The sequence below is a fragment of the Nycticebus coucang genome, chromosome 24 (assembly GCF_027406575.1).
Source record: "Nycticebus coucang isolate mNycCou1 chromosome 24, mNycCou1.pri, whole genome shotgun sequence".
Classification (NCBI taxonomy): Eukaryota; Metazoa; Chordata; class Mammalia; order Primates; family Lorisidae; genus Nycticebus; species Nycticebus coucang.
Genome location: NC_069803.1, coordinates 20089990 through 20106517, shown reverse-complemented (window position 1 = coordinate 20106517; position 16528 = coordinate 20089990). Strand labels below are relative to the sequence as shown.

At 41.6% G+C, this 16528-nt stretch overlaps 1 protein-coding gene across 4 annotated transcripts in view; it reads left to right on the top strand.

Moving 5' to 3' along the window:
* Window positions 1–16528, top strand: part of PSD3 (pleckstrin and Sec7 domain containing 3) — a 559602-nt gene that overhangs the window by 120624 nt on the left and 422450 nt on the right. The window contains exon 1 of one of the 4 annotated variants that reach the window (XM_053578223.1): window positions 8153–8359. The exons of 2 other annotated variants lie outside the window; for them this stretch is intronic. In XM_053578223.1, the coding sequence (XP_053434198.1) occupies window positions 8339–8359 (21 nt within the window). In that variant the 5' untranslated portion in view covers window positions 8153–8338. Of the gene's footprint in view, window positions 1–8152; window positions 8360–9138; window positions 9168–16528 lie in introns of those variants that run through there. One more of the 4 variants, XM_053578226.1, reaches the window with a different exon arrangement.

The window sequence follows — 16528 nt, the reverse complement described above, 5'->3', positions numbered from 1 at the left end:
AAGAAGTAAAAGTAAGAGGAGAAAGGAAATAGAGATGAGAGCTATTGTCTGGCTTTGCTTCCCATTAGGGGGAGAGGTGGAGGGTGCTACCTTCTAATCCCAAGCCTAGTGAAGGGCCTTCAAAGAGACCCCTGGGACAAATTTGAAATTGTTCCTTGTACCTGTAAACATACAGGACGGTAGCTGCATTCATGCCCCAGAAATCTCATGGAGATTGCTTCTTTCCAGGAAATCTAGAGTGAGAGGGGGTTGACCAGCTGCTTTTGTGGAGAGACAAGGGAAGTTCTTGCTGTGTGGTTGGGATCACCCCACACTCCCAGGGTTGATAAGTCAAGGAGCATGTGACTGTTTCTTGTGGACCAGATGTGGGCCATGTGCAAGGGAGTTGGCATGGGCTCTGTCTTCTTGGGCTCTATCCAGGAGGGTGACAGAAGAGGAAGAATCACGGAAGAAAGAGGATGTGTCCCACTGGGTGTCTAGGGCTAAGGAACTGGAACAGAGGACCTCATCCACCCATCCTTTCCCACTTCATACTTCCACATGAAGCCGAGAAGAGTCAATGCTATGTCAAGTTTAGACCAAAGACTTTATAGTTTAATCATTGAATTGACACTATATTTAAAAGATCTACAGGTGAGCTGAACAACCTCTGGGCTTGCCAAGTTTTCTTGTCATGCCAGGGAAAGTTTTTCTCACTGAAAAAAGAGATCATGGAAGACAGTTTCAGTCAATCAGGAATGGAACTTACTCAACATCCTGATTTTGATACGTTATCTGGATTTCATTCTATTTTCTCATCAACAGTTCCCAGAAGCTGCAGATGTTACTTTCTTTTATAACAAAAAAATAAATAAAAATATCAATAATTTCTATCAGTCTGGAAACCTAGGTATAATTTCATCTATCTTTTTAGATAATTCCAGAAGTAATTATTTAGGCCAAAAAAAAAAAAAAAAAAGATTCATGGACAAATATAAGTAACACAAGGTCAGGCATAGAAAATAGCTTGAGACAAAGTGATAAGATTCCTAGAACTATGGGCACATAACACTCTTTCACGCTCCCTTGAAAATAATAAACAGTGGTGATAGAAAGAGAAGGGATGATTGCCGGATACGGGGAGAGAACAGAATACAGAAACTGTGGATTGGAAACTGTAGAGAGAATAAAGTTTTAGATAAGAATAATTTGAAAATATTCCATTGAGGAACATTTTGTTGCCTCCTACTTCCCTGGTTGCTCCTTTTCCGACTCCTCTGCTGGTTCTCACTCATCTTTCCACCTGCTTAGCACTGCAGTGCATGGGTTCTCTTTTGTCATTACCATCTGAAGGAGTCTTTGCTGACCTCCTTCAGTTTCATGGCTGTAAATGCCATCTCTATTTTAACTTTCAAATATGTAGCTCCAGCTCCTGCCACTCCCTTGAATTCTGGTTTCCTACACTCAGCAGCTCACTTAAAAGTGCCTCTAAGTTAACTTGTCCAAAAACGAGGGCCTGATCTCCCATCCTGAATCTTGCTCCTCCCACACTGTTCTCTAGTTCAATTAATGCAACTCTGTCTTTCTGGGAGTTCGGCCTCAACCCTTGAGTCATTTTTGACTTTCTTTCTCTTACACCTTCCATTTAGCAGCACATCCCATCAACTGAACCTTCAAAATCTGAACACTTTTTTTTTTTGCTACCATCATCTCTCACTTGGGTTGGGACAGTAGCCTGCTAATATACCTCTCGGCTTCTAACACATTATATGGGGTGAGTTTGTTAAAACATGTCAGATCAGGGTGGTGCCTGTGGCTCAAAGAAGTAGGGTGCTGGCCTGATATGCCAGAGGTGGTGGGTTCAAATCCAGCCCTGGCCAAAAACTGCAAAAAAAAAAAAAAAACAAGTTAGATCACATCACTCCCCTGCTCAAAATCTTCCAAGGGCAGTTAAAATTTCACATCCTTACACCAACCTGTAAGACCCCCACCCCATCACATCTCGGACTGCCGTTCTCCTGACTCACTCATCCCTAGGCACTCTGAGCGTCTGGCAGTGCTCAGAACTCACCCAGGCAAGGTCTCAGAGCCTTTATATCTGTAGTTACACATGGCTTTCCCCCTTCTTTAAGTGTTTATTCAATTGTCACCTTCTCAATGAAACCTTTGAAAACCCTTTACAGCGGTTCTCAACATGTGGGTTGTGACCCCTTGGGGGGTCCAATGACCCTTTCACAGGGGTTGCCTAAGACCATCCTGCATATCAGATATTTACATTACTATTCATAACAGTAGCAAAATTACAGTTATGAAGTAGCAACGAAAATAATTTTATAGTTGGGGGGTCACCACGACATGAGGAACTGTATTAAAGGGTCACGGCATTAGGAAGGTTGAGAACCACTGCTTTACAACCTTCATTCCACCTGACCTTGCACTTCTTACACTTTATCCCCTTTTCTTGTTTTATTTTTCCTCCCAAACTCTTATTGTCATATAATATCCCTTATATTTACTTATCTTGTTTATTTTCTGTCTCCTTGAGCTCAAAAGAGTCTAAGTGCCAAAAAATAAGGATGTTTTGTGTATGCCTGTTGTCAGGAAACGATATCTTACCACATAGTCAGTGTTCAATAAATATTTGTCCCATGAATGAATGAAAGAATAGCTTTTCATGAGGATAATAAAAAATAAGTTGAAATCTTTATACGCATATATTTTATTATTGTTATTTTACCAGACTTAGCCTAAGTTATTTGGGCCATGAGGAAAAGGTGAGCTGAGTCCATTCTCTGAGGCAAACCACTCTGATCTAACATTCTTTCTGTACTTACCTCAAGATAGGCAGTATCTGCTCTCTTCTTGATCTTTCCTTGACTTCTTCAACTTCTTTTCTCTTCAGTCACCCAAGCACACTGGCCATATTTCTGCACTTTACTTCTTGCCTCCCATTCCTCTTATCCACCCGGCATCCACTCAAGAGTCAGCAGAGTCCCACAAGGAAAATGTCATGTTGAGTTTGGTCTCAGCAGTATCCTCTCAGCTCCGTCTTAGGCTATTGCAATTATAGCATCATATGATTTTAGGTAATATTTCTGTCTGGAGAGTGGCAAATTTCAACTCAACAATTATTTATTGTGCTTCTACTGTTGACTAGGCACAGCATTGAAAGCTAGGAATACAACCATAAATAAGACTGAAAATTATATTCTCTAATATATCACTGGTTGGTATGCAGTTGGTATATGATTTATAAAGCATGCTGCCTGTGCACTGAAGCATTCATAGGTGGCCTTCTAATTGAAAATACTGTAGAGGTTAGTTTGTATATTTAAAATAAAATCTCTTTTATTTAAATGCATATTCTAAAACACTTAGATTGTTTGAGAATCCAGATAACAAAGAGGAGTGGACCATAGATCCTAAGGGAAAAATACTTAAATTTCTTGCTTTCTTGACACAAAATAACTCATATATATGAAATGGCAAAATTCATAATGGAAATTAACAACCATGAGTTAATTTAAGAGCATTTACCTGAAACCTGAGGAACTCATCTGTTTTTACTCTTCCTTCCACCCCCATGTTTGCTATGCATTCCTTTCCTAAGTAAATGACCTTGGCTTTCACCTGGAATAAGGAACTTGTCTTCCTGACTCTTGTGAGTATAGACTTGGGCATGTAAAAGTTTAGACTCACTTGGTTCAAGAAAGGGCATTTTTGTTTGGTACCAATATTGTATTGTATTGTTTTGTACCAATATCTCTAATACCCAAGCAAATTCCAAGTGGCTTTCCAACTGTACCTTTTGCAAGATCTTCTCATTTTCAGGTTTATTAGCAGCCCCCCACCTCCCTCATAGCCGTGCACACATACACACAGACACACACATCTACATCTCAGAGCAGTGCAAAGGACAATTCACAGACTTCTCTCAGGCTTTTAGTCTAAGATAATCAATGGGCTATTTGAACATTTCATTTGATTCAGAATCTTGTATTTTTTCCTTTTATATACAGAACAATGAACAGCTCTTCAGTGTAATTTCAGTAAGTTTTGACAAATGCAACATCACCCAAATAGAATATCTGTAGAAAGTTTCATTATGCTTCTTTTTTTTTAAAAAAGAACATTCAGTATTAACCAACCACTGCAAAAATGAATTTGAAATGCACTAAAATCCTACAGTTATATATGAAAGGAACTGCAGAGGTCTTTCAAAAATTGACAACACACTAAAAGTATAAATGTTATTATCTATAATGAATGTGAGGCTGGAACTTTTCTAAAATGTCAATAGTAAAAAAGTAAATTGTGATCAAGCATATTAGAGAAAAGACTGGCTATCTTTATATTCTATTTCATAGACAACAATGTTACACAATCATTTTACCATTTCATACCTACTGGGATGGCTATAAGCAAACACAGAGATAATAACCAGATTTGGTGAGGATGTAGAGAAATTAGAACTCTCATACATTGCTGGTGGGAGTGTAAAATGGTGCAGCTACTGTGGAAAAGAGGTTGAAAATAAACATAGGGTTGCAATATGACCCACAAATTGTACTTTCGATAGAATTAAAAATATAAATGAAAACATAACATCTACATAAAAACTTGTACATGAATTTCTGTAACAATATTATTCCCAGCAGTCAAAAAGTAGAAACAATGGAAGTGCCCATCAACTGATGAATGGTTCAATAAAATAGGGCCTATCCATAGAAGGGAATATTATTTGACAACAAATAATATTATAATCACTTCATTATTTGAAGTTCTGATTCATGCTACAACATGGATGAACATTGAAAATATTATCCTGAGTGAAAGAAGCCTATCAGAAAAGACCACCCATTTATATGCACTTATTCTATTTATATGAAATGTCCACATTCCTATATATGATATGTCCAGAATAGATAAATCTACAGGAAGATAAAGATTAGTGGTAGCCAGAGGCTGAGAGGGTTGGAGGGAAATAAAGAGTGACTGTTAATAGGGATAAGGTTTCTTTTGGGGATAATGAGAATTTTCTAAAATTGACCATGGTGATGGTTGTGCAACTCTGGGAATATGCCAAGAAATTGAATTCTACACTTTAAATGGTTGAGTTTTGTGGTGTGTAAATTAGATCTTAATAAAAGATCTAATTAGATCTCAATAATTAAAAAAAAAAAATGGTGACCAGGAGTATACTGCCAAATCACATGAGGAAAAAGTATTGCTATGGTTTTAATATCTGGGCCAAAACTTCTGTTAAAATTTAACTGCCATTGTATGATAATAGTAGTAAGAGGGGAAGCCTTTATGAGATGATCCACCATGGCATGAGGAGATTGGTGCTGTTATTTCAAGTATAAGTTAGTTATCTAGAGAATGGGCTCCTGATAAAAGGATACATTTGGCCCCCATTTGGTTTCTGTCTCTCATGCTTGCTTGTCACCTGAGATGACCTTCCACCATGGGATGACCCTTGCCAAGTGCTGGTGCTCTGCTCTTGGATTTCCCAGCCTCCAGAACTGTGAGAAATAATTCTTTCTTTCTTTAGAAGTTATCCAGCCTGTGGTATTTTGTTATAGCAGCAGATAACAGAAGAAGACAAGTACTACTGAGGCATTTTAGCAAGTTAATTAGTGAAAATATTATGTAGGCAGTTGATAAGTGTTATGTGATTTTTTTCCAGATTTGATGTTTGTGGGATTTGTCTAACTTTTAGAAATTTGTATTTGAGATTTCTGTTTTCATTCTATGTAAATATTCACTTTTGTACCAGTAAATAAATATTACGTAATCTGGGCTTTTAGTGGTCTTCAAAAATAGTAAGGATTAACTGTATGCATGAAAGATATATGATAGAAATTTTACCTTCCTTTTCATTTCTTCTTTTGGCCTCCAGTATCTAACGTCTTGCCTAATTGTATAGTTTTTATTTCTATACCATGTATACCAGAGCTCAGGGGAAGAGTTGGGGAAGGAATATTGTATTGGACAAATACTTACCAGCCTCTTCTAGAGGCTGCTCCTGCTCAGCTGGTCTGCCAGCTTTCTTTCTTCTTTTACCAAGGTGGAGGCTTGTGTATTCTGACACTGAACTTGAGCACAACTGGGATGGTTTCAGCTGGATTCCTGGGATCTCTTGGGGTTAAGGTAGCAGGAATGGGGATTCTTGCTCCACTTTTCAATATTCCAAAAAGCCTAACAAATTATTCACACACAACACATGCTGGAAAAATGAGATGTTAACATTTATTTGATTTGCTTCAGGCTTTATCAGGGTAGTACCAGTAACACTGGTTAATGTATGCTAATCAGAACCTCTAACAATTAAAATTGGAAAAACAAATGATTTATTCAAAATACTTTGTCAGCTTTATCAGTAAAATCTTTAAACATTTTGGCATCAGGAAGGAAAATAAAACTCCCTTTGTGATGAAAATGGAAAACACATTTCTGTTGTCAAACTTTCAAAATGCTTCTTTTTTTTTTTCTTTCTTTTCAAAATGCTTCTTTATTGAACATTCACGATGGGCCAGGAACTTTATATAATTTATCATGCTAATAACAGTTCTGCAAGGCATTATTAAACCAATTTTATAATCGAGGAAACAAAGTCTCGGATTATTAAGTGTCTATTTCCAAGTCGCTTAACTAGTAAAGCTAATGTAGATCTAGGTCCACTCTGCCTCCTATATGACAAGTTATGTCTGGGTTTATGAGCAGTTGGTTGATTTTCCAGGTAGACCCCACCAGATCAGTCGTCAAAGCCCAGGGTGGCAACTACATTTTGTACCTGGTCTTGCTCTTGATTCTTTGCCAACGAAATCGTCAGACCTATCCAAGGTTCAAGCAAGGCAGTTTTGTTGGGAATAGGCGTACCGAGACCCTGTCTCGGTAGGGTCTTTAAGTAAGGTGTAAGGAAGATTCAGAAACCGGAAACATGCTGAAGTGACTGGGGGGCTTCAAAGTCTCCTCATCTGTTCATATTGAGGTTCTGGCAGCGGGAGATTGAGCTGCGGGCGTGTGTCAGAAGTTGGAATGCATTTGTATAAAGCCATCCAACTCTTCCATTCCGGTTCCCCAGTGGATGCCAGGTACTGACCTTGACAGTTGTGGATGGGGCGATCAAAGCAAAAGCAGGCGATCCATGAAGCCTTGCTGCGTTCTCAGAGGACAAGTAAGCCTACCTGGCAGCCTGAGGTCACCAGGGGACCTGATCCCACCCCCAATTCTAAGCTTGGCCAAGTTAGTCACTTCTCTTCATTTCGGCATCTTTTACTGATAAGCCTTATCTTGGGAACAATCAAGCTGTAAGAGAAACAGAGGGCTACTGTGCAGCTGGCCAGGGTGTCTACCTCCCGGGGCTCAGACGTGACAGGCTGAAAGGGGGCGGCTTCAGGTCCCCCCCTCCCTTTACCAGAGGAGGGCGCCGTTCCAGTCCCGGCACAAACAAGGGGCAGAGAAAAAAGGCGCAGGGCCGAGGCACTTTCCACTGACAACGCAGTTTTAAGTGCCCTGTCCCCCGGCACGCACTTTCGGTGCGGGGCAGTCCCGGCGCCAGGCTGCGGGCTGGACTGCAGGGAGCGCCGTCCTGGGGGCGATCTGGCTCAGAGAGAAATGGCCCTTCGATGGGTGGAGGGGTCCCCAGGACCAAAGGCTCCGGCGGCGGATCGTTGCCCGGGAGCCGGGTCAGAAAGGCCAACAAACCTGGATCCGGACGCGGGCCGACCCTCTGCTCGGCTGCCCGGGACCTCGACGGGACGCCCGCCCGCCAGGCTCTCCGCGCCGCCGGCCTGGAGCCGGCAGGACGGCGCCCGGCCCGCGGCTCCCCTCACACGACCCTTCCTGACAGGAAACACCGGGGAAAGCGCCTCTCACTTTTCTCGGGGTGGGAAAACTGTTGGGGAAGGAGACAAAGCAACAGGCGGGTTTCCGCTCTGGGGATGGAGGCCGGGCCCAAGGAGAGCACCCGGCGGCGGGAGGCGGCCGAGGCCCGGGGCTGCCAGAGGCGGGTCACCTCCCGCAGCGTCCCTGGGCCCCGCCCCCGCGCCTGCCGCCCCGCCCCTCCCCGGGCGCCGGCCCCGCCCCGTCCCGGCTCCCCGCCTCCCGGCCGCCGCCTTCGCTTTGACGTTGCCGGGGGCCGGGCTGGCGGCGGCGGTGGGCTCGGCAGCCGGGCAGCCTCCGCCAGGGTGCGCGCCGGCCGCTGCCGCCGGGCTGCTCGCCGCCGCGGCTCGGCCGTCCCGGGAGCCCAACAAAGAGCACGCGGCGCCGGCCGCCCGCACTGGCGCCCTGAGGCTCGCGCCCCCGGAGCGCTCGGCGCGGGTTTCGGCACGGCGACCGGGGCGGGCGATGGAAGATGGAAGGGACCGATGCCGCGGTGAGGCTCCGGAACGACCCGGGCAGGGCGTGGGGCGCGCGGGGTCCGCCGTCCGACTCGGGGTTTGCTTTGTCGCTCCTCGGTCCCCCAGGATCCCCGGGGCCACTGGTGTGTGTGCCGTGAGCAAAGGTCCTGGTAACTGTTTTCCTTTTTGCGCTTTCTTTCTTTGTGTTTGCTGAGAGCCCGGGAGGATCAACTTGTGTTAAGGTTTAGGGCTAGTTCATCCCTCTGCTGTGAAAACCTGAGACCTGAGGGAAAAGCTTGAGCTCTGGTTCCTGCTTAAAGATCACAAGAAGGAAAGCGTTACAGGACCTCATGTGCGGATTTTACTCTGCCAAGTCCCTTGTCTTTAGGGACTATCACGTTTTTGTCAGAAAAAAAAGATCCAACAAACTTGCATTGAGCGAGTAAACAGACCAGGGAAGATTCGGTGTAATATTCCCAGGGGCGTTTACAGACGTTTAAGTCATTCATTTTTACATGCATTGAACTTTATCCATTGTTTTCTGCTAAATGTTCTGGCAAGTGATGTGCTGAGATTTGTAGAAATCTCAGATTACCACAGATTAGACACCGTGGGTTGAAAGTGTGTTCAGTGACCTAAATAGTAAGTAAATGATTAGTTTTGTCACTGCCCTCCATGATAAGGGATATTCAACGCCCACTAGGCAGAAGGTGTGATGGGCGCTCTGATTTCAGTCTCCAGAAACTGGTCTCCTGACAGTGGGATCCAGGATTTCCGCTCCACAGTAACTGTTGAGTGGCTCCAGGTGTTGGTGTATGGAAGCAGGAGATCTGGAAAATTACTGTAAGTGGGATTCTGGCAGCAAATGCTTCAGTTCACCTATTGGGTTTGCAAAATCCTTTGCACATACTCGATTATAAGTAATGAACTGAAGCATTTGCTGGATAAATGGATAAAGTTCAATAGGTAAGATGGATTTCTGCTCTCAAGGAGATTGCTTTCTATGTAGTAGGGGAAAGTGACTTATGCCTAGGTTGTGATGGAGGATCCCAGAGGAAGGCTGCTCTGGCCCTAGGGCTTGGAACTTCTGGAGAGAGGAGCTGGCAGTTGAGCTGGACCTTGAAAGGGAGGGGGTGGTTGGATTTTTGTGAGATGTGGGAGAAAGGATGTTCCTGCTGAAGGAAGGGAATGCACTTTCTATCCTCTTCCAAGAAATACTTAACCATCCTTTTTTTTCCCTGAGAGTAAGTACTAATCAGGAGATTTTCTTTTAAGAAGTTACTTACTACATTCCCCTTCTGCAGTCAAAATGCAACCTTTGTAACAGAACAAATGCAAAAATAAGTTAGCACCTTCTCAACTAGTTTTTAGTGACAGGATACACGTCCTTCTATAGGCGTCTTATATCCGTCTACAAACGATTTTGTCAGATATTTCAGTTGTATAAGCCTTTTGTGTCAAAAGGAGCAGAGTGGTACCAAGGAAAACACTTGGACTAGTAGGACGTCTGGCAAGTAGGCATGTAGATTTGCGTGCGTTTTGCCACTGTCTGGGGCAAATCGTTTAACTTCTGCAGCAAGATTTTCTCCTCTGTGGGGGAGGGCATTGGGTAGGCAGATGCTCTCTGATAGCCTTCTAGGTCCAACATGTATGTTTTCATGCCTAGACATGTATATGTATTAGTTATTCATGGATGTGCTCTAAATCTCATATTCTGAGTATCTGTGTGTTCTGTGAATGGATCACACCACTCTTACCCTGGCCATTGAATGAGGGAGAGGGATTAAAGCTGCAAAGCTAAAATAAAATAGCCTTATTAAAGTGAAATTCCATGGTTGGATGTTATTTTAAAAAATGCAAGCATAAAAAGCTTGATTTGCAAATCTGAATGTGTGTTTACTTTAAAAAAAGTTTTGTGGACACTGTTCACTTCATTCATGACCAAGGAATAATAAATACCTTATTATGTATTTTGTACTTCAGCGGTTCAGTTTGCTTTTAATTAAAGTAAATGCTAGCAAAAAAAAGGGCAGCCTTGGAATTTTGTAGGCTAGTAAATCTTGGGATATTTGGAAATAAAATAAGAAAAGCAGCTCCTCGAAAAAGAGAATTCAGAGATACTTTCCATGAATGGCTACGGGCCCTTTCTAAAACCTTAATATTTATGTATTTGTTTGCCAATCCAGATGGAAAATATTTGAGGGGGATTTGGCCTGGCACTACCTTGAAAAAAATGTGTCTAAGGTACAACTAGTTATAGAGGAGATTTTTTTTTCCTTTATAGAAATTCTCTAATGATTTGTTATGTGTTATTCATAAACTAAGACACTGGTGTGGTAATGGGTTAATAATGGGTTAATCTCAGCCTCTGTTAAGAGCTGCTGAGGCAAAAAGCCGTGTGAACATTAAAATGTGTACGTGCTTTGGCTTCAAGACTGGTTTGTTTGAGGTTTGTGTGGGGTAATGTTGTCATTTGGCAATTACAAAAGGAGCATATCTTTGGGTTTGGGTTGGGTTAGGAGATGAGTTATGGATGATGATCTTTTCCAGTTTTTAGAAATGAATTCAGACATGATTATGGTTTAGGCAGAGTGAAAAATAATCTGGTGACCAAAGTCTGGGCACCTTACTCTGTGAATCAGGCTTACAGAAGGCTGTAACTTTGGATCATTGCTCTTATGATGGTTGTCAACATTTAGAAATTCTTCTGGGTCAAATGCACAGGTCCTTGGCTTCCCTCTGCTAAGAGTGGAGGTGTTTCACCTTGAATACTACCTCAGTTTTTCATAGTTAAAACAGCCTGGCTTTAAGGATGTACCGAATCCATCTAGAACAGTGTTTTTCAACCTTTTTTATCTCACAGCACACTTGAACCTATAGTTAAACTTCTACCGTACACTTAAATTATGTTGATTAAAAAAAGAGTCAAAAACAATATATTGTGCTTTGAGCTTCTTTTGAAAATAATTTAATTAACGATCTTTAAAAATATTCGCAGCACACCTAAGATCCTCTCTTGGCACACTGGTGAAAATCACTGCTTTTGAGTGTTTGTTCAGTGTGACCATGTCTTGACAGCTTGTGTTATTTGTGATATTGTGTAAAGACTCAGAGGTTTGCTAGAAAGAATTTGAATGGTGGCATTATTTTTTGAAGGAGCGTTTCCAAGTTACATGACCATCTTCCAAAGACGTTTTTCACAAGCTCCAAATTAAGTAGTGTTTATTAGTTGTAGTGGCTACAGCAGTTTACAATGGAGAAAAAGGATAATTTGCAGCATGTAGTTAACAAGTTATTCTTCAATCCAAATTATCACCTTTTTATGCCTTATTGGAAAATAACGTGCAACTCATAACATTAATAATAAACCTTTGCTTGTGTTTTCTTATTTATGTAATAATAGCACACATCCCTGCAGGACCTTGTGCCCTAAAGAATGATTTTTCACTGTGCCCGGAAGGTCAACAAACTGGGACCCAGTCGGTGCTGAACGGGCCAGGACTTTGTTGACACTCCAGGGCACAGAGGTGGCCAAGCATTTTCTCTCTTGGTGACACTGTGGTATGATCAATCCACCAGCTCCATTCCCCTTCTCCCATGTGACAGCCAGGCTGTGGCCAGGGCAGACCAGTTACTACTCCGGGCTTGCTTTACAGCAAACAGCCATCTGGTTTGAAACTTGCTTTTCTCTGAACATAAATTAGTGAGATGAATCGGAATAATTTGTATATGTTGGTGCATATTTTTAAAAGATTAATCTTGGAGTTAGGAATATAGAGTAAATGGAAAAATTAACGTTTTGATCTGGGCTGAGGCTCTTTACTTACGTATTATTTTCATGTGGATCTTATGAGAAGCAGCCTTTTCCTACAAGTTCCAATTTCAGTCCTAACTTTGGGAAAACACATATTTTAAGCGATCTTTTTGAGGCATGAGGCATTTTTACAGTCACAGCTGATATTTATTGAGTTCTTACATGGACTATCTCCCCAAGTTGATAGCCTATGAGGTCAGTACTGTCATTATCTCTAAGTCTGGAGGGGTTAAGAAACGTACTCAAGATCCCATAGCTAAAAAGTGGCAGAGCTGAGATTTCGACTTAGTCCAATTTTCTTAACCACCATTCTGCTTTTATAGCCTTGAAGTCAGCACTGAGTGTTTCAGAAACTGAGCTTTTTGTCTCCATTAATTTAGATTCTTTGGGTCTTGGAATCTGAACACTGGATGACTAATTCATCAACGATCATTATTTTATATATCTGTTGGCTTAAACAGAGAGACTGGGATTACTGTTTGGTTGAAGAGATGGAAATTGTGTAATTTAAAAAGAAATCCTTTAGTGTCTACAGCAATGAGTGTGGGGCCACATGTAAGGAGTTTCATTCATTGGAATTCAAAGTAAAGCAGATTAACAATTTAAGATGGAATGTAAGGCTCACCTATTTTAATTTCTGATTACATCATCTCAGAGATGTGATATAGACAATTCTACCACAGTGGGTGTTGACATAGGGAAGGCTGCTTTTCCTTGTTATTTCTTCCCACGAGCTGGGGCTTAGAGGTTGTTGTGAAAAGGAGTGTGAAACAATGAAGAGGCTGGGGTACGAGCCGAGGGCATTAATGAGAAGATCAGGCCCCAGCTGCTCCCTGTTTCTCTGGCCTTCTGTTCTCAGACCTTTACAAAGAAAAAGTGAATTATAGAACTGGTTCTTCCGGTGGCTATTTGGTCTGTGGACAAGGGAAATAGAAAATGTAGACTAGATGCAGCTATCGCTTCTTTTGTTTGACCTTCAGAAGACTGTTGGTCAAGGGCCAATGAACTGCTTTTCTGTGTATGTGAAAACTTCCAACTTCCATGTTTTTTGAATTTAATTTCTCCAAACTCTTACTTTCCAAGAAATTACCTGATAGGCACACTATATATAGATTGAGGGAAGGAGAAATCTAGGGGTAAGAGTGAGTGGCACAGACCCATGCAATGAGAGAGTTACTACCTTTTTGATGATATTATTTTCTAGCGAAGTTATATTGGAAAAATGCTAAGAAATTGGCAGCAAGCCGTGTGATCTTTCAGAGCATCTTTCCTGACCTTCCCTTCTGTTCCTAAAATCTATGAGGGTATTTGAAGAAGCAAGATGTTTACTTGGATCTGAGGTTTTCTGTTTGAATATCAACGTTCTCTTTGCACAGATTTGTATGTTTTGCGGATTCATTTCTAGTGGCTCCAGAGGTCCTTTCCTACCTGCCGATGTTTCTTTCTCCCTATAAAAATTTCCCATGAAGAAAAGAAAAATTGCTTTCCTTGAGCGAATATCTGTAAGTGAATCATGGCAGAAACTATAGTACAGACATCAGTAGGCTGTTCATTTGTTCATTCAGCAAACATTATAATGTTAAGTACTTAACCACGTACAAGCTCTGTAATAGGCTCCAAAAAACCTTGTCCACTGACCTAGGAGAGCCTGCCAAGAACATTCAGAGGAGCTTGGGTCAGACTTCTGAGAGTCAGACTTCACAGTCAGTAAATATTGAAACTACCTAAGAACTCAGAGCTTGTGAACTTTCATAGAATCGATGAAGGTGCTTCCTGAATCAGCCTTGTTCAGAACTTTCTGCTGTGATGGAAATGTCGTTCATTTGCCTTGTCTAATCAGTTGTCAGGATGTGCATGTTGCTAACTGAGCACTTGAGATGTGGCTACTGAAATTTAAGAACTGAATTATTAATTTTGCTTAATTTCAATGACTTTAAATAGCCCCAGGTGGCTAGTGTATTGGTTAGCACCACTTTAGAGCAAAAGTGTTTTAATAGAGGGCATTGTCTGTCTTGGGCTGTTATTTCTCCCTTGGCCAGGGAGTATTTGAGTATTATACATATTTATACTATAATGTCTGATAAGTGGAAAAGTGGCAAGAGTGTGTGGGGGACGTGGTTTAATGGAAATGAAAGTAAAGATACCATCATTGAAAATGATGAGAAAAAAATATTGCATTCAATAGTAGGAACTATTTTGAAAAAGATGAACAAATTTTATAACAATTGATAATATTCAGCAAGATGGAGGAAAGGCTTTTGACAAAATGGGAAACATTTGAGCTGGTCTCCTACCAGCTTCCCAGGAAGAGATGGCTGGGAGGTTTTTGAGAGTTTCAAGAGGTGGTGAAAACACTGCAGTTGACTTTTTTTGTTGCTAGCTGGGGATGGTTCTGTAGCCTCAAGCTCTGTAAATCTGCAAAGCATTACAATGAATATTCAGGTAGGCAGTGCTGGATATCAGAGCAGCTGAGGTCTTTCCAGGACACCTGCAGAGCTGTCTTAGGGGCCTAGATTTTCAATGTAGATGAAACTAACTGATAGGAAAAATGCTCAAATTGCAGGCAAATTGATAAGGAGCGTGCTGAGCCATTAAACTACAGGTAAGTGAATCTGCTGGTGTTCTATGCTTAGAGATAGAGAATACTCTTAACAAGGAAGTGGAACTGAGAAAAAGGTCTTACTCTTTATCTCCAAATCCTTTTTAGTGGCCAGTCTAGTGGTAGGTTCCAGGGTATCTCCAGAGTCAGGTGTAGAGTGATGGCCTTGAGAATTGCATGTGTGAAACCATGAGAGAATTCCCAGGGTTAGTCCTCTGTTGAAGTACGTTCCAAGTTTGAGTTTTGCAATTTGTACTAAAAATACCATAATAGAAAGGCATAACAATACAAAAATGTGAGGGTGGGAAGAGGAGAAAGAATGACATCCATTCAGTATTTATTGCGGCCAAGTACTATGAAGTGTATGTGTGTGTGCTTGTGTGCACATGTGTGTTTTGTGTATTTATATATTTATAATGCCAAAAGCCAGGCGGTATTGTACCTTTATTTCCAGAGGATGAAATTGAGGCTCATGGTAAATGAGATTCTTTTTTTCAACAGCTGTTGAGAAAGTATACATTCAGGAATTTTTAGTGTGGTCACAGAGTTGTGCTTCCATCACCCTAGTTAACTTTAAACATATTTATCACCCCAGACCCTAAAGTGTCACCACACCCCCTAGTCCTACCTTTACCCCATTCTTTGCCCCAGGCAACCTCTAATCTGTTTTCTGACTCTTGGATTTTCCTGCTCTGCAGGAAACAAGACCTCCTTTTAGGGATTTGTTCCTTGAAGTTTGGATTCAGTTGAGGGGCCCCACTTGGGGATCTGGAGGGCTTGTGTGGCCTTGAGGCCTTAGGTTGCCTAACCTGGCATGGATTTTTTGTTGTTGTTGTTGTTGTTCATCTTTTATTAAATTGTAAAAGTTGTTTATATGTTTTGGAGACTGGTCACTTATCAGATGCATGCCTTGCAAATAAATAGCTTTTCCCATTCTGTGTCTTGTCTTGTTGTCTTGTTACTTTCTTGTTCCTGTCTTTGAAATAAGTGAGGTTCTTTATCTTTAGGAAAGCATGAGAAGGCTTCACTCAGGCCTCGGCCCTCACATGTTTCCTAAAGAGAGTATACACAACTTTAGGTAAAATTATTATTATTGTTTTTTTTGTGTGTGTGTTTTTTTTGGCTGAGGCTGGGTTTGAAGGTAAAATTATTTATATAACTAAGATTGTTCTTTTAATTTCTGGCTGAAAAATGGATGGATTTAATGTTTGCATGAACTACATGGGAAGACCAGGTAGCTTTGAACACTTGAGACTTGGGTGCTGAAGGGCAATTTTAGAGACTAATTCTCTGGAGACGTTTCTGTATAGAAATTAATGTTCTCCTAGATTAGACAGAGAACTGCCTGAAAGGAGGATGCCCTGCCCAGAAGACTCCTCTTGATCTTTTTAGGGCCTGTAATTGCATCATTTGAATAGTGTTAACCATACTTATCTATCACAACGATTACCTGGTGTTAAATTTCTAGGGTTGCCTGAAGATTCTGGTTCAGGAGTTCTGAAGGACTGCTTTCATAATCACTCCATGTGATTCTTAGGATCAGAATGTTTGGGAAACTCTGTTGTAACCAGGTCATGGTAATGACCTTCTAGGGTCTTCTCCGCAACTTAATTATTTCTCTTTAGTGGGTGTGCTCTCTGGGTGGCAACTGTCTGTCCTTGAGAGTACAAGAAGCTGACTGATCAAGCCAGTCTGGCCACTGTGCTGACCTCAGTGCTGGATCTAGGGGCAACTCAGATTGTCCCCTTAAGCCCCTGTGTGCTACAGATAGTTCATAAAATTTAAACTAGG